Here is a 24,664-nt window from a genome sequence, read left to right as displayed (position 1 = left end):
CTGAAAATTATTGTACTTCTCCTGCAAATACCCATTTTCATTCACGACACTTTCTTTTTTTATCGTTTGATATTATTGCAGTTAGTGGAAGTCTGCCTACTTGATTTGTAAAAGAGAGATACTGCCCACAGGAATTGCATTGTGAAAAAACTAGTTAGCAGGACTCTGCTTGCCTATTATCTTGAGGACTGCCTGCAATTCAGTTTAGAGCAAAGCAATAATTCAAACTATTTTCTTTTCAGGGAGATTGGAGGACGGCTTCTCACAGTAGAAACTAGACTTCCAAATGACCTGCTTGAGTTTGAGGGAGACTTCTCATTAGAAGGTCTACGACTCTGGAAGACTGCGTTTTCAGCAATGACAGAAGGTCCTAGACCAGGGTCACCTCCTCGTTACAGTCACTCTACTGTTAATAAAAGAGAAAGTAATAGCCATAAAACTAGTGAAGACAAAAAAATAGTTATAATGCCATGCAAGTGTGCTCCAAGCCAGCAACAAGTTCAGATATGGCTTCATGCCAAAGAAGAGTATGAACATTTCAAGAAATTGCCTAAGAATCATCCTGCTGAGCTGGAAAAGGCAGCTGAGAATTTCAGCTCCACAGTATTGTCTGGAGAGAAACCTAAAGAAGTAGTAAAAGCAACTAAAGATTTAAATTTGTCAAGCCTGGAAGATGAAAGACCTGTTGTGCCTACAAAGGATTCTCCTGCTTCTGTGGCAGATCCTACAAAAATACAAAGCAAGGAAATGTGTGATAAGTCTGTAAGTACTACAGGAAATTCTATAAATATTAAAAGTGACATAGACTCCAATAAAACTCCATCTGAAAGCAAGATGCTTACTCCTTCAACACTAGAACGGGATAAGGAGGAGGAGGAAGAAGATTATTATGTCAATTATAGTTCACCAGATTCTCCAGTGCTTCCACCTTGGCAACAAGTAGCATCTCCAGATCCCAAGCAGTCCAATGCAGAAGATGCAGAGTGGAAAAGTCAGGATGTTATTTTGTCTTCTGTGGAAGAAAATGATGTAGCACTTGTTGGAAGTGCACAAAATTCTCCGTCCACCCAAGAGGATATCAAGATGACTTTTGACATGTCTCCATTTCCACTTAGTGAAGATCCTGGAAATTCTGAATCCGTTTGCTTACATAGTACACCCATCATGCAAAGAAAAAATAGTGATGGAATACCTGAAGTTTTGGGGTTTACTCCTTTATCAACAGGTAAACTCATTAACCGATCTTAATGATACTCAAAATGTTTTCCTGAATATGATAAGATACATTTCTTTTGACATGTTGAGAAAATGCCTAGATTTTCACAAAAATTTATTTAAATTAGTTTGGGAAAGGAAAAGGCCTGCACATCGTTGTTAAAGTAACTACTTAATTATGACAAAAGTCTAGTAGCAGAACACACTTTTGCTTCTTGATGTTGTTTAGTGTCTGAACTCCAAAATGCTGGTTAAAAAATCTATTTAAAAGTATAGCTTAACTTGGAGGATTTGAAAATCTTGTTTGTTACATTGCTTTTAATAAGTTATATATTACAAACATCATTTAAATGTAGAGTGTAAATAACATTCTGATGCTAGAGATAAGGTGTGGTAAATTATTGGCTGTGTACTGTGCATTCCTAAACGTCCGTAAATACTAAATCGTAATAGTTGTGCTTTGGATTGGAGAGAGAATAATGTTATATTTGTTTATATGTTATATATATGTTTATAATGTTAACCAAATGCCTCTGTTTGTTTCCAGCATGTTGTTTAATGTCTAGACAATATTATTGAGGCTAAACAGTTTTTCACTTCTCTTTGTTTGCAGAACCAAAAACCCAGAAACTGTGTCATAAGAGAGGAAGTAATACTGATGGTCTTCGAAGAGTACTTCTAACCTCACAAATGAAGGTAAATAAAGATTTTATGCACAGATGTATTTTTTATTATGCTACACTTACATTGCCATTCTCTTTCTAACTAAAGAAATCTTTCTCATAAGTTAAACAGATACCTTTAATACATATTTTTTGGAACTTTTTAGAATTCTTTAGGATAATTTTGTGTTGTTTTTTTCTTCTGTTATTAAGATCTTGAAAAGATATTTAAGATGAGAGGGTGCAATTGCTGTACAGTCAGTATACACTCAGGAAGAAGAAATAAGTTTTATTTGCAGAAAAAAACAAGTTGGATTTTAAGGGTATGTTCTATATTTTACGGCAGTGAAACACTAATGAAACAATAAGAGACACCATCTAAGAATGTTGTGTCGCTGTTTTGTTTACAATATACTTTTTAAGTTCTGTTGTGATTTCCCTTTAATACACACACACATACACATATATATATATTTATATCTCTGTGTGTTTATATTAGTTTTCAGACAATGTTTTAAGCATTTTCTGAAAACATAAAAGACAGTGAATGGCACTGGTATGCTGACAGAGTAGAAAGGGAATGGATCATGTGAAATGATAAGACTGGCATGTTTTCCTTAAAGAGTATTTCTGTTCCCCTTACCGGAAACAGAACACTTGGTTAGGTGCATCATGGATCTGACCTGACAGTCTTTTCTTTTGTTCTTACTATACTGGTATTCACCCAGTTCGAGTGGGTAAGTGTACCCTTAATTCAGTGCCATTATAAAGTGGTGACCAAAACAGGGTAATTTTAATATGAATTTTTGGTCAAGAGCAAATAGAGACTTAATGGTTCTGTTGTCCTCAGGTTTCTAAGAAAACTGACATGAATTTATTTAAAAAACAAAACAAACAAACAAAAACACGTATTTTAAACTGCCTTTGGCTTTACTATGATGTTTCGTTAACATTATTCCTAAAAAGGAGAAAGATACAACTTTTGTTTCCAGGCTGCAAAATGATAGGAATAGTGAAAGCTTTCTTTTAGTAATTGTAGTGTAGCATTTTAATTTTGATTGATAAACTTGTATTTAATTTTGACACCATTGTGTATTTATTTAGCAACCTGCAATTTTTTCAATATGTGTGTGTGTGTATGTTGCTTTTTTTGTTGTTCAATAGAATCAGTTTGCTGCCCTTGGTGCTCCAAAGATAGAGTCTTCTGAGATCGAAGGACCATCTTTAAATAACACTTATGGTTTTAAAGTCAGTGTGCAAAACCTGCAAGAAGCAAAATCTCTACATGAGGTAATTTACATTATGTGTTATTTTATAAAACGATAGTTCATCAGACTAGTTTTATAATGGCAGTATTTACAAATCCTTTCCTCCTGACTTATAAGTAGTCAGTTTGTGATGTCTGCAGCTTTAAGTAATTGCTGTACTAGTTTCAACTTGATCTCTACATGCTTTTATTTAATAGTGTTGGACTAAATTTCAGAATATTTTGTTGAGTAGATGGTAAACCTTCCTTTAAACAAACTCTAAGGGGAAGATCAGGAGGAGGAAATAGTAGGGTTTTCTATAAAGATATTACTGGAAAAAATAGTTGGTCGTAACTTCCACAGATCATTTCCTTAACAAGTCTTCTGACCTCATTCAGTCAGTAGTCCCTCCTTGTATCTCTCTCCACGTGGTAACTTCTGGATCTGTTGGCCATTGCTGCTGCATTTAACAGAGTGCTAGATACCTCAAAAAGTGTTTTGATATGTTTTGTGTAAGTCAGAGCTTGGTCTGAGGAGAAAGATCAAAATTAATGCTGGAGAAAGGGATGTAATGTGAATGCTGTGCTGCTGCATTTGGCTGCTGACTGGCCAGCTGACTCACAGACAGTCCCTGTGCCCATGACTTGGAGTTAGCTGTCAACCAACTTACAGATGAGGTCGGGAGACAGTTTTATGTGCCGCGTAGATAATGTAGGAGAAGCCACAAGAAACTAATGATATTGCAGGAAATAGAGATGTAGCTTGGTAGAGCAATTCTATTTCAGTGATGGCTCTAGTGATCTAGGACACAAACCCACAGCAAATCAGACTGTCCCCGAGGCAGCTTGCTTACTCAGATGTATTTGTAATTTTTCTCTTATAATCCTCCCAACTCGCTCATTAATTTTACCAACTATATCATGCAAGACAACACAGAAACAAAATAGTGTTGAAACGGCATTAAATACTGTATAAATTAAAAAGTGTACGATAAACAGGAATTAGCATTTTCTTAATGCAAACTATTTTGCAAAAAGGTATAGCAACATGATGTGGAAGTTCATTTATGCAAGTTAAGGGAAAAAGAGGTATTCTCCACATCTTCCTTTAAGTGAGTTAGTCTTCATGCCTGTTTGCAAGTTTGGGGTGAGGGAGGGAAAGGAAAATAAAGAATGACAGTGATATGTTGTTCCTGAGTCGTTTGGTAACTGAATTTGCCCGATACACTAAGCTGTTTGAAAATACTATGAGAATTTAATTGTTATTGAGCATTTCTGCTTATTTCTATTTGCTTTGGATACAAGAAGGCAATACTCAGAAACAAATACTGAATTTTAATAATTGAGTATAAAAATGCATTAAATGGTAAATTTATTTGTAATATGGTGCTTTTTGCAAAAAGGTGAGGTCCAGAGATGCATGTTTGATCACTTCTATTAATTTTCAAGTGTGACCTCTCAGTTACAATATAGAATGACCATATGAAAGCTTGTCATTAGTTAATTTGCATTAATAATCTCCTCTTTTTTTCTTTTTTTTTTTTTTGAAGAAAGCTCCAAAGCATACTAATTTATTGTATTTATTTGTTGGTAGGTCCAACACCTTACCCTCATCAGCATGGAGTTACATGCTCGAACCAGACGAGATTTGGAACCAGACCCGGAGTTTGATCCGATCTGTGCTTTATTCTATTGCATCTCATCAGACACAGCACTGCCAAATACTGATAAAAAAGAAATCACTGGTGCTATTGTGATTGATAGAGACAGGACACTCTCAAGCCAAGGTTCCTATTTCTTTTTTTCTTAACATACTTTACAAAAATACTTGTTTCATAATAATCAAACAGTAGCAAGCAAAATATAATCGAGTATCTATATTACTATTTAGCTCATTTAATTTTGTCTTGTTGACTGTTGGATGAATGGCCATATTAAACATAGAGTTTTCCTGCTTATATCTTCTAAAGAACTATTGCATGGGCTGTAAACCACAAATAATATACACATGTGCAAAATATCTATGCTTGCATACTTGTGGACAAGCTCCTGCAGTGTTCTGAAAATATAAAGAGGAAAACCTGCCTTTAGTTTCCTACTCAAATTGCTGGATAGCTACAAATAGAAAATGTTAAAAGCAAGACAGTATGTTTTATATTTTACTTAAGGGTTATTTTTGTGGTTTTATCTGATCCTTTTAGGATCTAAACAGGGGCCCTTATTCTATTGTACCTTTTTGGCTTTGTTTAGACCAGTGATACTCAACCTGTGGCTCTAGAGCCGGATGTGGCTCTTCATGGCCCTACAGGCGGCTCTCGCAATGTAGGCATCTGATCGGCGCTCCACTCTATCAGGCAGCGCGGGGAGCACTGAGCAAATGGACCAGCAGTGTGGGAGTCGCTGAAGTTCCCCCTCCCATAGGGGGAAAGAAAAGGAGCTGCTGGGATCCCCCCACAGGTAAGAGTAGAGATCACCTCCCACCCAGCAGCCGTGGGGCAGAATGGGGAAAAACTTGCCCTTTTGCCCCTTCCACCCCTCCACCTCACTTCTTCCTAGCAGCCAGAAGGGGTTGAAGACAGAATGCTGCTGGGAGAGAGGATGCTGATGTGTCATGTCGTGATGTATCAATATGTGATGATGATGAGGCAGCATCATCACACATTGAAGTGTCATGATAGAAAACAAAAATCACACTGTTGATACTTGATTTTTATGGTGCTCTACAACTCCATTTAATAAAGAAGTGGCTCTCCAGCTGTTAAAGGTTGAGTACCACTGGTTTAGGCTAGTAAAAAAAATTGTCCTCTTTCCTTTAGGGTTTCTTTGGCATTGTAATAAGTATTAAACCACAAAATACTGTCTAAAATTAAAAAGTCTGGACAAAAACCTACCAAAAATAAATTTAGCATTAAGGCAACAGCTCCTTCTTTTACCAGTTTATTTTTCAAAGTACCGTGGATATTTTATCATGTTGCACTAAGTCCTTACTACTCTCAGTGAAGTTTATTCTGATATTATATGCTTGTTACTATCTTTAGGAAAATTATCTCCATTAACTTACTGAGTGAGATTTGTCACAGTATAGAATTCTGTGGCTCCCTAGGTGCGTGCCAGTCTGATAAATTATCAAGAAAAAGCTTTCTGTAAAGAGGTCCAATAATACTCTGAAAAAAAGGTTCTGATTTGTTTTTATTAGTGAAATGAAATGATGTTTAAATGTTCATGTGACATTTCTTGCTTTCATTGATGTGGGCTGTCAGTATTTCCTTGGTTAGAACTTTTTGAATTCCCTGTGGAGTGACTTGACATTAAGATACACCTTTTTTTCCCTTTTTGTATTATTATTGCTTTGCAAGTTACAGTACCCATTTTAACATTTATTTCTGAAAGCATGTGGGTTTTTTTAATTATCAGGATCTTAAGAATGTGTCAAAGCTGAATGCCTTTTAAAAACTGCAGATTGTTACCTTAATCAGAGATATTACAATCTGTTGTACAGAGAAAATGAAGAGACAGAGTATGTGTTGTGTATTATTCTTCACTTAATTTTTTTTTGTATTCAGAAAGGCAAATGCTCAGTTCCTACATGAACATGAATTTAGCTGTTACACACACATTACCAGTGTAGACACTCTTAATTTGCACTGTGAGACTGTGAGCACACTTGCTGATGGTTTTCCATTTCTACTGGTGACTTCACAGTGTTTTTAAGAAGTGTACCGAAAAACAGAACTATACTGTTATGTAGCATTTCCATTCCTCAAAGCATTTTACAAAGAACTACTCTAAGCTAGCAATTAAAATACATATTTTGCATGAAAACATTGTGTGAGTTATCATATAGTCCTTTAATATTTCTTATTCAAAAATAATTCTCTAATATCTGGACTCTTGTGCATTTAAAATGGTGACACATCTTTTGAATTAAATTCATTTATATGTGAGAATTTGTGTGAGATTACCGCTGTAGTGTAATTTTACCAAGTGAAATGAACAAACTTTTCCACCCAAGATGAACAGAATAAGTTTCTGGAATTAATTGTGTTAATAATTAATGTTAAAGATTAAAATAGATGTATTCCTTGTTTTACTTTATTTTTTTTAACGTTTTATTCTATAGCAATATTGTTGACTGAAGTCATGGAATTCCTTCTAAGATGTAATGATTTGTTTTACTTATTTTCTAGGGAGCAGAGACCAAGCACCCTTGCTCACAAGATCTGGAGTTACAGGACTAGAAGTCAGTTACGCTACTGATGAAAGAACTCTTTTCCAGGAAGTAGTGAATATTGTAAAAAGGTAGCATATCTGTACGTTCTGCTTTTATTTTTCAGGCTTGGTACAGCAGATTTAGTTCCTTCAACCCCTACCAGTCTCTCAAATACTGATTTTTGTTGTTGTTGTTTCCCTCAAAGGCTTATTTCTAGAGTGGACAAGCATGGTGGTCTTTCGAATAAAAATACTTTTCTGCTTTTCCTTTTCTCTGACAGCAAGCACATTCAGATCCTCTTAAGCAGCTGAGTTACAGTCTTGAAACTAATCAGCCATATCGGTAATCTTCTTTAACATACAACCTTTCCAGTTAATCCCAGAATTCATCACACATCTCTCTCTCAAACTCTCAGAATAGTAGATATTAACAGTGCTGAGAGCTATAGAAAACCCCTTAGACAGGAAGATTTTTTCTAGGGACTCTGAGGCAAGGCATAAAAAACTTCTGTGTTACTGAAACTGCTGTGGACAAATTACGGTAACCAGTAGTTGAAAATTAGTTTCCTTCATTAGTTTTGTCTTCTCTGAATGGAAATCCCCTGCTCCAACAGACTTGGAAAACTGCTGGTTTTCCCCATCTTCACCAAGGCTGGGAGGCCTGTTTTGCAGCCCTTGGCTTTGTGAGCAGGTAGGAACCACAGACTCCACAATACCACAGTAGGCCTTCAGGCCCTACTGACAGAAGTGCAAATCCATAAAATTGCAAGGAAAAAATGAACAGATTTAAACTAAGAGTCACCCTGCTGGAATACAGGCTCAAGAAAAAAAAATTGTACTAGGCAGAGTACATTTGCAATTCTTTCTCTCTCCAACCAGAAAACCTCTGATGAGAAAGACAATGACCAACCCCGTGAAGCCAGAATACAAAAAGAGTTGCTGAATGCAACCAGCACAGGGTGGGTCCTGACAGAGCAGCAGATCCTTGTTCAGAGAAGACAAAATTCAGGTAAGGAAATAATTTTTTTTTTCTCTTTCTTGGAAATCTAGTGCTCCATCAAACTTAGGAAAAATACTGAGAATGAGAAGCTGCCAGTAAATTAAAAATCCTCCACCAGTTGTGGGAAACATTAAAGAGAGAGTGTAGGAAAGAGAATTCAGCAGTTAGGATATATATTTCTTGCTGAAGAACAGAAGAAGTCTACAGCTGTACATACTGAATGCATTACTGGATGAAAAAAGCATTCAATTTTTGTAGTACTCCAAGATGGAATATACTAGGTTACTGACTGACAAATCTCTTAAGAGATGCTCTCTTTCCACACTGTGCTAGTATGCCTTTTTGACTCAACAAATTTATCTTCAAAGGTTGAGTCAGGTAACTTGTATTCCCAGAATACAAAAGATTTGATCTATTTATGGAGAAGGAGGAGACTGCTATCTTATATAATTCTTCTTAGTCTACTTCCCTTCTCCATCTATGCAGTATGACCTAAGGAGTCAAACTTCTACTGAATTTTCTATGAAAATGCTTTTAAAACTTGGACCACATCTACGAACTGAAGCTCTTTTTCCCTCTTATTTTCTCTAGCATGGGCCAAAAAGAATATGAAATTTTGCTGGAGTAAATAGTTTGTAAGCACAAAATAAGGGTTTAGACTCAGAGTAGCTTTAACTGATGGAAGAACTACTGTAAAACTGCCTGATTAAAAAGTAGTGGACTGCAAAAGTTTTCCTCAAGAGGAAATGAACAAGCCAACAGCTTTAATGGAAACTTTCAGCTTCAGGAATTATTTCTAAAATAACCTTCTGTTGTGCTTTTTAAGCTCTTTTTTCCAGCACAGACTAGATACTCTGGTTATTCTGGTAGGTTCACTTAATAGGAGGTCTGATAGGTCAGAGAAAGGAAACAGGCCACGTTCAAGAAGCATTACCACTTGGGGCTCATGGAGCAGTGCATCAGGCTAGAGTGAATGACAGAACTTCTATTCAGTCTTGATTGTCAATACCAGCTTGTTGGTACACTGAACAGAGTACATCATCTGTGGAAGGAATTGTCTTATGCTGTCCAATTGAAGAATTCTTGTTCCCATTTCTAGTCATTCACTTATCAGTTGGCCTAATTCTTGCTCTTATTTCATATATGTTGTGGAACGTACTCATCTGTTTCAAGTTCCAATCTTTCATTTCTCTGTTTAGGCCTTTGTTCGGGTCATTGAATATTAGAAGTGGTTGATTCTGTCACTTTTTGTCAATAGATGTAAATTCTGGTAGAGTACATTATAGAATTCCTCACCATTGTTTCAGCATACGGATGAGGAGAGGTGATTCTGCGAAAGGTTTGCTTTATGCAACTTAGCAAATACTACTTTATCACTTAGCTCAGCAGCCTCTTCTTCCATCAGAAATCCACAAGTGTTAAACAACAAAGAGTATCTATACAAATAATCTTTACAGTGTGCTGGTTGATATTGAGGGACAGAGATGCTAAAATAAACTAGGGTTATAGATCTCTACTACAGGGTTGGGAGATCCCCAGTTATAGGGAGGTTGGAATTAGATGATCTTTAAGGTCCTTTCCAACCTAAGCCATTTTATGGTTCTGTGATCAGTGAGGTTTTAATGCTTGAAGATGTTTTATTCTTGGGCTGTACCACTGGTCCTTTGTCAATGAATAGCGTTTCCCAAAGCTAATTTTTATAGTGGAGTTAAAGTTGCTGTTTTGTATGTTCATCAAAGACAAATATTGCTTCAGAAAGTTCAGTGGAATTGATTAGCTGAAGCTGGATTGAGTTATACTTCCACTGTGAAATTGTTTACTAGATCTGAACGCGCACAGCAAGATAAGCATTTTTCCAACAAGACAAAGTAAATGCCTTGATAAAGCAAACAGCAGGTTAATTGTTCTCCTGTGAAATGAATAGAGGTCGTCTGTGATTAATTTGGGGCAGTTGGCAAATGAAAATGACATCCTGAGGCCTGCAGAGCAGAAGAAAACTTAATTGTTCCTTGTCTGGAATCACGATCTGTGATTTCATCTATGATGAAAACTACCATATTTGTCCAAATATTGAGGGCAATAAGTACCTTTATTTCTATATTATTACTGAGTGTGATTCAGCTGTGGAATGGGAGTACTTACAAGTGTGGGTATCAAAACTATTTAAGAACAGCTGAAAGAAAGCACATCATTGCAAAGGAAATTTGAGAATTCTCTAATTCTCAAAGATACTGAAATACTGTGTTGCTTGAGGGTTGAGAGACAGGGAACAGTTGGAAATGAAGAGCAAGGGAGGTGAGTTTCGAGGAGGCAGGGAAGAGTAAACAAGTACTTGGAACAAAGAAAAGCACAATTAAAGTGATTCTTGGTACCCTGACAGCTGTCTAGGAGTTTAAGAGGAAGCTTCACGTACATATGTCCAGTTTTCCCATCTTTGGTAAGCTGTCCTCTGTAAACAGGAAAGTAGGACCAGAGCTCAAAGCTGGCATAAAGCAACTGAAAAACAACCTGCTTTCCATCTTGTGCAGCCAGTGAGGGTGATCTAGTAGCCCAGAGAGCCAAGTACAGGAGTTGTAGGCCCTTTGGATTTGCCATAGGGGAATTTCTTTTCTATTTTTTTTTCCTTGATACGGAGCCTGTATCTTTATTGTTGTATTAAAGCATTCTGTGATGCTACCTGAACAGCCTTCCTGAATAGACCCTGTCTTTATCAGAAGGTGTCAGCTTCAGAGAGTTGGAGAAAAACTGGAAGAATGCCTGCAAAACAGAACTACCTCTCTGAATCTAAGGGCACAAAGATGGGTAAACACATTCACATAGCTCCATAAACCCGTCTGTACAAAAAATAGAAGAGCTGGCTGTTGGAGGAGAAGGAAGGGAATGCTACAGGAATGTTTGTCTTGGAGAGGTTAAAAAAAATGGCAGGAAAACTAGAGATATCCAAGCCTGATGGAGCAGTGGATTCCCATGAAAGAGAAATTAAATGTCTGGGCCTCTCTTTCAGTTTAAGGCAAATTATGCCTTTCTTCTGTAAGTGCAAATACCACCAGGTAGCAGAAAAGGGCTGGTCCTGCAATTATGAGAGGAGCAAGATTTGGGGAATCTATGTGGGAATGCACAGTCCCCATCTTTGTGACACACAGAGGATTTGTAAACAGAATGGGCTTAAATAAAAAGGTAGTAGATTCACTATTACTTGTCACTCACTAGCCACCAACTGCGCTTTGTCCCCATGGAAGTAGTTTCTGGTAAAAGTATAAAAAACAGAATAAAGCTATAAGATTTTCTTTAAAATTTGGGGGGATGCACCATTTGTAATTTATTTAGTTGTTAATACTTAATGTTTAAATGTTTTGTCTAATGTTTTTCTTGTAAGATACAATGCTAATCAAAATTTTGTATTAAATACAATGCATTATGTTTGTTCTTCTGTAAATGCTCTAGCGACATTTCCCGTACAAAATAGAGATGTGTTTGTTAATCTAACCTTCTTTTCCCAGTCTAGTACCATCTTCTGGGGAGTACTCCTGTAAACATCTCTGCTTAATGTCCTTTATCAACTTCATGGATTTTTGTTGTCCAAAGCAAACTGGAAAAATGTTCTCAGAGATTTCAGTTATATGTTTGAGTCACCAAGTATTCTGCTTTTGTCTGTGTTGTAGGTCTGGCCTAATTTTTTTCCCCCTTTTTCTCTCAATTTTAGCTGGAAGAAAAATAACAGTCAGGAAAAGCAGACTCATAATAGAAAGGAAGGCATAATTGGGAGCTTTAGTATTCATTCATGAAATTATCACACGAGAAAGTGGAAGAGATGGCATAACAGCACATACAACTTAGCTAGAAAGGAAAATAATTTTATTTCTTCTCTCTGCAGCATGTATGAGTTGAATGCTAATGCTGTCGTGTGTAAATCCTGCCAGTATGAATGCTGCTTTTCATCTTTGCAGAGAGACTGGCAACAGCATGCAAAGCAGTATCAGGGCCCATCCTTTTAACAAAAGAGCACTGTGTTGGCAGGCACACCTCATATTCCTGTCATGTTAGTTCTAGCCAAGGGCTTTCAAGTATCAGTGCTGCAACTTAGTAGTTTCTTGCAGGTGTAAAAGCTGGTCTCATTACAATTTCTTTTAATAAGACAGCTTAATCTGGTGGTGAAGACCAACTGGATAGTATACTGTAAAAATTGGGAGAAGGGAGAATGAGGAATATGAATTTGTCCTCTCCTTAGCTCACAGCCTCTCTTCTTTATGTTACAACATGAAATGGGGAAAGAGACAGATAAACTTCTGTTGAGCTCTCCCCATGTTGGCTAAACCTTGGGTTTACCTATTCTTTTCTCCATTTAAAATAATAACTTCTAGCTCCAGTCACCTCTTCTCTAATAGCAAAAAGAACAGCACAGGAGCTCTCAACAAAAGACACACTGGCCCATTGGTACAGCTGATACATGGAATTGGGCCGCAGGAGAGGGCAATTTTGCTACATAAATTGAAACAGAGTTGATCAGCAAGAAAATGATCAGGAAACAGCAGCACCTCATGTCAGGTGCAAGAAATCTAACAGGTCTGTTTCCTGTTTCCTGTTTCATAAAGTAGACCTGACTACTCTCATGCAGGAGTTCGAGGGGTCAGTGTTGTTCAGTAGAACAGAGTTTTACTTGGAACTTAATTTTATTTAGGTATTTTTTGCCTTCAAAGATAATTCAGAGATACACTTAACCAAAGATTGTTATTTTGATTGTAAAGTTAAACAGCTAAGATCGGAAGTATCGAAGTATCCACAAATTTCTTAATACTTATAGTCCTTTGTGCATATGCATTCTCAATGCATATAGATGTACGCAAAAAATACGTGGATGTGCAACTATTACTGGAGGATCTGAGCAACTCAGTTGATGGTAGTGTGTTTAGCATTTTTTTAATGCTTCCAGAAGGATGCCACTTGGATACAAGCTTTAAATATGATTAAATGAGGCTAAGGGACTATGTTTACAGGGAATTACGCTACAGTCTGAATTTACCATTTGCTAGCTACTCTGCCTTGATTTTCCATGTAGATAACTTTATATGAGAGTCATCTGACTGAAAGCTAGAAATCTGTACTTAATTGTCCATATCCAAATAGCTAGTACCCTCGTCACAATGTGTGTTAAATGGAAAGAACCGGATCTCATTCTGCGAGAGGTGGCTAAAATATAAGGGATAGTTTACCCAAAGGTAAACTTTTTCTTCATTGACAATAATGAGATTAGCTTATAAGACTTCAGATGCCTAAATCAGTTGGAATGAGACCCTTCCCTTAGTACGTGTGCAGTGTCTAGTTGGGAAGGAAAAGCAGGGTAGGTAATGCACTGCAAAGTGATAATCTCTGACTCAGTAATGTGCCATTACAGGCAACCTTTACCTGCCTTGTCAATGCAAGGCTGAGTTCAAATCTAGCACATTCATTTTTTAATCATTTGAGTGATAAATTTTCCAACTTACATGTAAATTGACATTAAAATTGTGTCAAAATATGTATTTTAAGTTAGATCTAGCAGTTTATTCATGTAAGAAAATGCATGTATCTGAAAACGCAAACTGAAGTATTTTAATGTCTTGTCTTGTAGAACATCTTCACATCTGAAGGATACCAGAGAAACAATTCTTGAGATTACATGCAGATGGTCTACAGAGGTTGTTTTATTCACTAGCTTAAAAGTGAATAGTAAGATTAATGCAGGAAGTGATCGAATGTTGTATTCAGTTGCAATACAAGCAGGGGTATTTGCAGTAAGAATGTAATACCCACCAAATTTTGAATAAGTAGGAAGTGAGGGGAGGTAATACACTACTTCTGCAAGGAAAAACACAAAACACTTCCTTCATCACAGATGGTAGCTGCTAGTATAGTTACAGTGACTTGCTGCTTCCAAATAGTATCCTGGTTTCTGTTCAGAACTGAAGTAAAAGAGCAAGCAACCCATGGCATAATAGATACTGTTTTCTTATCAGATAAGCAGTTCTTCACAAGTTTCACATTCAAGCATGCATCTGTTGTAGAACTTGTAAGCGTAACATCTTGACCTGCATAAAATATAGAAGCATTTTCCGTTTGGGGCAGTGTGAAACCAATTTTCAAATATGAATGTAAATAAATGACCAGTCCTGTAATGTTTTCCTTCATTTGAAATAATAAACAGCATTTTATGGTATGCTGGTACCTGGATAGTTTAGTTATGAGAATTAGCGTGAAAATATGTTAATTTTTTTGATGTTTATTGCCTGACTATATAAAATATTATATGATTTCTTTTGGTTTCAAATCTTAGATCGAAGCTATTCATAGTTTCAGAACCTCAGTTGACAATCATTGTGTGTTGTGTTGATCAGCAAATAGTGATCATTCTTCTTGATGCTGTGATTCTGCAGCTGGAAGAAACTGCAGGCTAAATTCATTTGTTTGTCCGTTCCAAGTTCCAAGTAACTTTGGTTTTGTGCCACTGTGTGCTGTTCGAATGGAGAACAGAAATTAGTATTTATATTTCTTTTGCTCCAGATGATCGTTACCTGTATCCAGAAACAAAGAATCATTTCATTTGACATTACAAGCAAATAGCAAAACATCCCCCAAATGCAAAGTTCTTTTAATGGTTCTTCTAATGTCTTTAGAATGTGAGAAATCAAAAATTTACTTTAAAGTCTTCTGCCTTAACAAAAATTGTATAAAAGCCTTTCCTTCAGAGGTAGAAGTAGGTGGTAAAAAGGATTTTGCAGATTTTCCTAGGTGATGCAAAAGCCCAAACTGTAGTAAGGAGATGGTCGCAATGAGTTAGAAGATTCAGATACTTTTCCCTATATTTTTGACAAAATGTTAGTGTCTGTGGCAGAAGTGTGGAGAGCCTCTTGTAGAGCTATTCTCAGAGTAGCTGCTTACTTTAAAGTGAGTTGTCATGCACCTTTGGCTGGGACATGTGAGCAAGGAGACGCTTCCATGTTAAATGAAAGTCTGAATCTTCATTTGTCATGTCTGTGACATAACTTTAACTTAAGATGTGGGGAAGGGGTATTTTCCTATATCGAGCAGTCAGCAAATGTTGGCCTTTTTTGATGTGTTTAAGGATGTAAAAAGTAGAGACCCTGTCCATAAGCCAGGGACCCGACTTCTTCCATAACCAAGGTTTACAAGCCTGTATCCTGTTGTGGGGTTGGGCATGGACTGTGGGTGCAGGACCCACATTATTGTCCAGTCCTCTACCTCCTTGTCATCATTCAGCTGTATTGAATCCTGCCTGCTGGGACTCAAAACCGAGCTATTTTTTTTGGCTATAAAAATAACAGAAATCTGTTTGGGCGGTCTTTTTCTGCCCAACACAACAAAGTTATCCTTAAGCTCTTCTCCTACAAGTGACCAGCTGCCCAAATCATGACTTCCATTTTTAATAGTGCTTAATGAAAAGGTAGATGAAACAGGCTCCTCTGAGCCAATTCCTACCTACACTTTGATTTGAAACCACCTTGCTTGTCCTTCTGTCTAGTCAACTCCTCTCTGAGGCCTGAACTGGAAGATAGGCAGTGACAGTGTTGAAAAACAGCTGTCTTTTCTTTCTCTTATACCTGAGCGCGTCAAATTTTCTACCTGGCATGAAGTACAACGTAAAATCAGTTTTTCCTGTGTATCTTACAGAAAGAAAAGGCTACCTTAAAGTAAGAGGTATTTAAATGCAACTGGCAGATGAAGTTGCCAGATGAGGTTGCCTTTCTCCGTGTCGCTGACAGCTCACTCAACTGTCAGTTGTAACTTTCCCAATAGGGTCATCATTTAGGACCAGCAATGTCCTCTGATTATTATAAAATACACTACAATATGCAGGACACACTGGTATTTGCAAAACATTTGAGTAGCTGAGTAGCAAATTCTATTCTGTTTCATAAAGAAAAATAATACTGCAAAGTTTGAGGAATGGACTACACTTCATTGCGGATCGGTCTTCTGACTACAATACCTAAAACCTGATAGATCTAGATTTTGTTCTTTATTTGTAAAAGCTGAATTAACAGAAGTATATAAAAAAGAATTGCTTTCCCAATGAAAATACTACTCCTAATTTTTTTTTCACTTGAATGCTATGAAAATGCTTTTCTGACCATGATTAGAATGAAATCCTGTTTATTCTCTGCTCATGGAAAATATTTTCTTAAATAATATGAAGCTCATTTTCCTTTTTCCCCCCTCTCTAGATATGACCCAGACATTTTGTTAGGCTATGAAGTCCAGATGCATTCCTGGGGTTATCTGTTACAGAGGGCTGCTGCATTAAATGTTGATTTATGCCAGATGATTTCTCGCGTGCCAGGTAAGTTACTAATGTAGGGTTTCAGTTCAGTTACAACGGAAAAGAGTCGAAATCTAAAAATAAACATATAAATAATGCAGAGTACTTTTTTGTATGGACCTCCTTTTTGTTGTTGCTGTTGTGTTGTTATAGCTATAATCACACACACACACACAAAAAAAGATACTGGTTTTCAATGTTTTCTGAATCTTGAAATTTCTTGTGTATTCCACTTCTGGGTGTGCCCTTTATGCATGAACCTAAGCTCATTTTGAATAGTTGTGTGTGTTTTCTTGCCAGGCCCCCATTTTGCATGCTATGCTGCATCCCAAAGTAGAAGGGGTATAGAGCTGCTGAAGCTTCTCCCCAGCTCATCACTGAAGAACAGTCCCTGTTTCTGTGCGTTGTGTATCTTTTGGTGTTAGTTCTAATTGTAATTCCGTAGCATAAATAAATTACAGAAAGATTTCAGGTCTTGGTGGTGCTTCTGCTACCTTCTCTTGCTTCTCCTTGGCTTCAGTCATATCTATGTCATTCAGGGTAACCACCATAATCATAGTATGTGGTTTCTCTGACTGGAGTACAGTGACATAAAGATGCTGCTGAGCACTATTTGTCCTGGTCAGCAGCTCTGTAATAAAAGCCTTGCTTTAAATAGCCATTCTTGTGCTTCAGGGAAATTTTACTGTTCCAGTTGCTGATGCTTTCCTCCAGCATTCAGAAAAAGATCTCTTTGTGGTGGTGTTTTCTTCTCAAGAACATAAGGAAAGTTATCCAGGAGAGTAGTAAGCCTGGTGTCTGTACTTAGCCAATTAATAGAAACTATAATTCTGGAGACTGCAATTAGTGAACAGCTGGATAAATATATTGCCCCAAGAAGATTCAAGATAGCTCTATGAAGTGAAAAACTGCCTTAAAAATGTGTCGTAGCTCTTTGCAGTTGTCAAAAAGATGTGGATGGGGGAGATAGGATTTTTGTTAAAAAAAAAAAAAAAAAAAGCTGCTTTTGACAGGGCTCTTGTCAGAGATCTGTACAGAAACTAAATAGCCATGAAATAAGAAGTGTTTGCCTATGATTGTCCTTTTAAAAACTTGGTCTTGTTACTCTGTAATGGTTGAAAGAGCAAATGAATTATTAAAAGATATGGAGAAAATAAAATGAAAAACAAGAAATATACATGAAAAAATCTGTAGTGTGCTAGCACATTAGATAGTGGGGCTCTAGCCTCTTCATAACCTCTTGCCAATCAAAATGGATATGGGAGAACTGGTAAACATGAGGAGGGTAATTCAGATGTGGCTAATGATTTAGTAAGGTATGATTCCAGAATAGACAGACCTCAGTAAGAATCCTGTGAAATCTTGAGGGGTATAAAGGGAAATACGGCTTGGTTGTTCGTGATTTTTTTTTCCTGACACAAACCAGAAATCATCAAATGAAGCTAGCAAATGGCAGCTGCAGAAGAGGAGTTGATTTTTCATCCCTGGCTTGTTGAACTATTGAGCTCCTTGCCGGAAGACAGTATGAATGCTTTAAGTTTGTTTACTTCAAGAGAGAAGTTCTTGGAAGAAGAATCCATTGGGTACTATTGTATATATGAAAGTAATGTCTGGCCCAGGAGGCTGCAAATTGCTAGATGTTAAAAGAGCTTTAGAGGGATTATCTGTAATTTGCTTCCCCTATTTCTGAGGCATCTGCTTTTGGGTACATGATAGAACGTGATACCGGGATAGTTGCATCCTTGGACTTACCAACGTAGCAGTAGCATCTTTTATGTTGGCATCCTATCTGCCTGGGCAGGAGAAGAACATGTTTTAGAGGAGCTAAGTTCACTCACTCCTTCCTTGACGTTTGAATATTTGTGCACTCCTTTTATACTTCCAAAACTTTGGATACTCTTGGTACCTATGACTTGTTTAGAAAATGTCTGAGTTGCAGAGACCACCCAGGGACAAGAAAACGTAAGAACAGATTTACATCTTCAGCTGAAAGTTGCTTGTAACTGGATCTCAGTCTATTTCTAAGCATTTAATCTATCAAAAGCAGGCGCACATAACAGTTTAAGTGTGAGCTGGTCATCAGAGGTTACAACAAGTTTCTCTTTTCAGCACAAAGATCTCAAATTTGTGCTGCAGGAAAAATAGCTAATTGGATGAACCTTGTTATTAAATTCCTTTGATGGCTTGAACTGAGGTGATACAGTGGTTGCAATAATAATGCCTTTGGGTACAATCTTAAGATGTATTGAAGGATGTTCAGAAAACCTTTTGACCTACCTTGAGATTAGCAATCTCTTTCGTAAGAGTAATGGTAAGCATTGCACTCAAAGGTTTCCTAAACCTTCAAAGATCACAAGGGCTTACTGCTCTACTGTGGAATTATGACTCAACTATTTTTTCATTTCAGGATGGGTTCATAACTTCAGTTCATCAACTTGTGTGTCTGCTTTTGTTCTCAAAGGCTGAATCACAGCTCTTGTCTTGCAAGATAACTTCGCCTGCACTTTGGTTGTTGCAGAATCAACAGTTAAATCAGCAAAGCTCTAATTAGTACACACCTTCATAACATAAGCTGTTGTTCGAATTACTAGAAGTGGAATACACATGAAGAGTTCCTTAAAGAAGGGTTACCTCTGTAGGAACTGTCTGGTTCTTGGTGATGTCCCTGTGTATTTCAGAGTCAGGCTTCCATCCCTACATCTATGGGGTCCTACCTACACAGCTTGGGTTTAGTTCTAGTGAAGGAATAAAGGGTTGTATTACTTAATACCGTTGGACATAAAGTGCAAGAGGGCATGCAGGACATAGGCATGATCTCCACTGCACTGTTACTCATAGTACATGAGTTCTTGTGCTAGGTGTTAGATGTACACCCAGAAGTGTAATACATAACACTTAAAATATTTCTAAGAACCAGGGTTATTGTAAGGTAAGTATCTTCTTTTGTTGAACCACAGGAGAAAGATAAGGAAATTCACACTGAGCTCCTCCCAAAAGTGTCATGCTAAAAGTGTTGGCTTGCATGCATGACCATAAACATACAAGTGTGTTCTGTGTTGCTTTGTGGCCTTCTTGTCCATGGGTTTTACCCCATCTGTGTCCCTCTTGCTTTTCCAACCCCTATGCTTCATATTTCCCTCCCTTCTTCACATGCTGTATTTTCAGAACAGAAAGTGCTCCTTCAAGCAGTATGCTCCTCTTTCCTCCTATTGAAATAAAGATGGAAGGTACTTTTCCTTCCCTTTCCTGTGATTTCAACTTAACAAAAGAAAGCTGGACTTCTCTCTGGTTTTGCTTTATTGGCTGAGTCTGGTGCTGCCTCTGCCATTTGCAAGTGAACTATTCATAAGTCATTAGGACACACCACAAGAGAAGTGAGTACTGTGCCTGTGCGTAGTGGCATTTTTTGTGTGTGCACTGTGGCCTCCTGTTTCCTCCTTTGCATCACAACTCAAAGATAGGGAGTGGGGAACAGAGGATGAGAGGAGACTTCTTTTCGTTTCATCTCACACACTTGGAAGGTAGGAAGACTGCCCGGCTCTCCTTCTCTATACTTTGTTCCCAGAGAGGCTCAAATGGTTCTGGTGATATTCCCCATGCCAGCTGTAGAGCAACTGTGAGTTTTTGTGAGTAGGATACTGTACAGGCATATCTGATAGAGTCAGAGTACCCAACCAACAGTTGAAAAATAGGTATGAATGTAGAATTGTGGGGAAATTGTCTCAAAATGATTTCTTCTTCCGTTAAACTAAAAAGAAGGAACAAGACTAGAGGTTTGTGGAGGTGGCCCTAAAAGCACCTTGATTAATATATCTAACAATACAGAGTGTTTTCATATTGAATTTTAAACTCTATTATGCATTTAAAAAAAAACATCTATGTAAACTCAGGAAAGAATGTCAAAGCTGTAGCCTTAGGTTTACTGAAAGAAAGACATATACCAAAAGGACTGTCCTCTCTTGTGTAGTAGTATTTCAAAGTATATTTAAAAAAAAAAAAAAGGCATAAGAGGTTCTTTTCTCTACAGCAGTCACTGTTACAGAAAGAGTCACACTGTTCCTTCTGCCTCTGCATTTGTTCCTTCCTGTATCCTTCTCTCCATTTGTGTTGTCCAGAAATTACGTCCACCTGCTCCCACTCTGTTTTGCTTTCACAATATAAAAGGTGCTGAGTTTTCTCTCCCATGACTTGGTTCTGATTGTGGAAGATCATGAAAGGTAAAACCTTGAGTTAGAAACTCCTTAGGACAGAGATCGCTTTTCTCGTGTGTGTGTATTGTGCACTAACGTGCATGCAGCTAGCTCTCAAGTAACATTCAGCACTGCTTAGCCAATATATTCACTACAGAGAATATATTGCCGTGAAATGACTGAAATGACACCATTTCAGTGAACCCAAAGTAAGAGTTATCTTCAGAGGGATGTGCAAGAGTGGAAAAACATGGGGGAATTTTATTTAGCAGTTTTGTAGAAGACTGGTAAATAAATAATCTTGTACAATCAGTAACAGTTTTTAGGAATTCTTATTTTTCTAGGAATTCTTATTTTTCTAGGCAGCTCAAATGGGCAGAGAGATAACTTGATCTGATGTTGACTGTACTGTAACTTATCTAAATGTATTTTCTTTTAATGTCTTCAGATGATAAGAAGGAGAACAGATTTGCAGCTGAGCTGGATGAATATGGGTCAGATACAATGAGTGAAATAAATATTGTTGGGCGAATTACCTTAAATATTTGGAGAATGATGAGAAATGAGGTAACGTTAAAAAACAGTTTAGTGTGTTAAATTTATGTGTTTTTTTTAATTATTGGAGACTTTGTTGAAAAATTCATATAGTTTATATAGCTCTTTCTTTTTTGTTTTTAATACCCTTTCAAATACAGCTATCTGCTACTCTATGAGAATGGATTTTGCATATCACTAAAACGTAAAATACTGAAGCCATTCTCTTCTAGTATTGTTTCTTAATGATATTCCTTTATACTTCTTTGTGGGTCTTGAGAACAACTTATCAGTTATAGTAAGTCAGCTATTATGGTGCTTGTACTAAATTAAGTACTTGAAATTATTTTGAGTTCTCATACTTACTTGTTCTGCTGTTTGTGACCTTACATTCAACATTCAGCTGATTGAGTCTTAACAGACTTTGTTCTGACCAAACAGATCTTTGTGATCTATTTAATTCTATGTAGTCTTTTCATTTGATGAGGGATATTCTTTCATGACTTTTAAATAGTTAGGGACTTCTAAATATAAATGTTTACACTTTGGTAACAATGCTAATAAAAAGGTAATAAATCAGTTGTTACTATTTTTTAAAAGCATAGATTTCTTTGACTGTGAAAGACATTATGCATGTTAACACATTCTCTGCATTTTTACAGGTGAATCTAATGAATTACACCTTTGAAAATGTGGGCTTTCATGTTCTTCATCAGCGTTTTCCTTTATTTACTTTCCGAGTTCTTTCTGATTGGTTTGATAACAAGGCAGATGTCTACAGGTAATCCATTCTTACGAGTTTTTTTATTTGCTCTTTTTAAGGCCAGATTCTTAAAATTGTATAGGTATAAGCTAAAACCACCATAGATAGAAATCACCAGTTTAGCTCAGGTACTAGAACAGTCTACATACAGCAACATGACCTTACTTTGCTGTCCTGATGTGTTCTATTGTATGGTTATACCCTCAATATGATATCTTTGTTTTTCTATTTAAAAAAGCAAAGCTATTTTTCAGTTGCAGTCTCAACATATCTGAATAGATCTTCTGTTCTGAAGTTCTGTAAGGTCTTTATTTGGTATGTAGTATTCATCAGAAGGATTTCTTATGAACTGTCAGGTTTCTGTTTTACTTCACAGTACATGCAAACCAAGCTAGGCTTAAGAATAGTACAAAACAGTGTACAAGATGTTCAGAGAGTAACTGTAGCTGCTTAAAAATACCTGTATATGACACGTATCACAATGGGCTTCACTCTTCCTTGGAGTGTTTTGGTATTGTGTCATGTCAACAATTCATAATATACTGTGAGTACTGATTTGAATGTCTTAAATAACATGTATTTGTTTTCTTAAGTACTTTTGGACTGTGTGGAAACTTGGCCTAGTGTTGAAATTACAAATTTATATTCAACAAATACAGAAGGTTGTTTCCACAGAATTCCACTTGGGAAGGAAAAAAAGCAAACATGAACAGGTGAAGAAAAACTCAGGTTTCTATTTTAGCAATTCTTTAGGGTGGTAAGGCAAACAGGATATAGAATGTTATTGAGATATTTCTTAGCATTAGGTTCCTATACCACGTTGTGTGTGTATCTTTAGAATACGTAAGTATATGCTTGTGCGCCACATTTCTGAAAGAGCTGTATAAAAATGTCCTATGGGAAATTTTATTTGCTCATTTGTAATAAGCTGTCATAAAAATACATTTTTCTTAGAAAGAGCAGCATTGTTCTGATTGTTTATAACAAGGTGTTCACTTTCACAGATGGAAAATGGTTGATCATTATGTTAGTCGGGTCCATGGGAACCTCCAGTTATTAGAAAAACTGGATTTGATTGACAGAACAAGTGAAATGGCAAGACTTTTTGGCATTCAGTTCTTACATGTATTAACAAGAGGCTCCCAGGTAAGATTTAGTTTACCTTACACTTCACAAAAGCAAAATAGTCATTACAAAATGTTTTAGTTCTTCAATATTTTCAGAGTCAGTGTATGTATTTTCATAAGGTCAGAGGACTGTTTTGTATAATAAGAAATTGAAACGTTAAGAAAGGCAGTTCAAATACAGTAATAGTTAGTCTCCAGAGATTAAAAGTAGCTGTTAAAAATAGTTAAGACTGCCCCAAATATAATTACTACACTGAGTCTCCTCTAATGACTTTGAGAACACTAAATTTTCATTTTAGGTTGATATTTTTCACACTTACATGAGTTTGAAAGTGAACACTTTATAAAACATTAAGAAATTTAATCAAACATGTTTATAATCAAGAGGTGAGATGATTTTCTTCCATGGGAGGCAAAGCTGCATTGACTATATTGTAACTGACATTTCCTGCGAAGCAGACCACTGGGCAAGATTTGATGATGAGACAGAAATGGCTCTGGCTTTATTAAGTACATGTGTAATGCAAGATGCATGGTTCTGTTAACTTGACACTAGCATCAGAAGAAAAGTGAGCAGGACAGATTTACCCTTCTCTTTCTTTGGGACCACAGGAGTTTTCATTAATTAGAAAGGCTTTTCTTGCCCAGGTTCTGATTGACTAGGCTAACTAAGCTGGTTTTTTTTTATGACTTCACATGAGCCTTGAACAGCACCTGAAATTAGAAGACAATTGCTCTTACTCACGTGTTAGCTTCTGTTGTCTTTCCTTTCCTACCATAATTATTCTTTCTTACCATCTTTCTGCTTAAATAGACATTCAGCTAGCTGACCAGGATTTGATTACTTTGCCAAATTCTGTCAACAGAAAGACAACTTAAAAATTAATGACCTAAACAGACCAACATTGTATTAAGGCAGCCAGAAACTAGCGTGTCAGTTCCTTAACAATTTCAAAAAATTAAAATGAATAAAGACAATTTTAAAATGCTGCCACTTACTTTCTGAGACTGCAACTGCCTGTGTCATCTCTCAACCCAACAGAGGTTTTTGCTGGTACAGAGCTCTATACTGGCCTTATTTTATTTTGATTTTTCTTTTACTGGTGAGGAGCTGGAGGTGAGGAGAAAGGGCTATTCAGCGGTTCAGCTCCCTGAACTGGCTTACCATACCATCAGAAAGGTACCACAAGGGAAGAGAAATGCACAGTTAGGGACAGGGAGGGTGGGCTGGCATACTGCCAACGTAGATATGCTTAAACTATCATGATTACAGCCTGCGAAGACTGTTCTGCCTGTCATTTTCTCAAATGGCTGTGAGTGGGAGTGAGCAACAGAAACATGCAGCATTTTCAATCCTGACTGTTCTTTTCTCTTTCCTTCTGTGCACGTATTTTTTTTTTATCA

The 24,664-nt window shown here is 36.9% G+C and overlaps 1 protein-coding gene across 3 annotated transcripts in view; it reads left to right on the top strand.

The window, feature by feature from the left end:
* Positions 1-24,664, top strand: part of REV3L (REV3 like, DNA directed polymerase zeta catalytic subunit) — a 122,026-nt gene that overhangs the window by 82,550 nt on the left and 14,812 nt on the right. For all 3 annotated transcript variants that reach the window (XM_083831555.1, XM_083831556.1, XM_083831557.1), the window contains 9 exons: positions 243-1,225; positions 1,829-1,911; positions 3,042-3,167; positions 4,718-4,910; positions 7,311-7,422; positions 16,552-16,667; positions 21,285-21,403; positions 22,033-22,151; positions 23,138-23,279. In XM_083831555.1, coding sequence (XP_083687681.1) covers positions 243-1,225; positions 1,829-1,911; positions 3,042-3,167; positions 4,718-4,910; positions 7,311-7,422; positions 16,552-16,667; positions 21,285-21,403; positions 22,033-22,151; positions 23,138-23,279 — 1,993 coding nt within the window. The remainder of the gene's footprint in view (positions 1-242; positions 1,226-1,828; positions 1,912-3,041; positions 3,168-4,717; positions 4,911-7,310; positions 7,423-16,551; positions 16,668-21,284; positions 21,404-22,032; positions 22,152-23,137; positions 23,280-24,664) is intronic.

This window comes from Anser anser (assembly GCF_964211835.1).
Source record: "Anser anser genome assembly, chromosome: 3".
Classification (NCBI taxonomy): domain Eukaryota; kingdom Metazoa; phylum Chordata; class Aves; order Anseriformes; family Anatidae; genus Anser; species Anser anser.
Note: the sequence above shows the minus strand (reverse complement) of the source record. Positions and strands in the feature narration are given on the sequence as shown.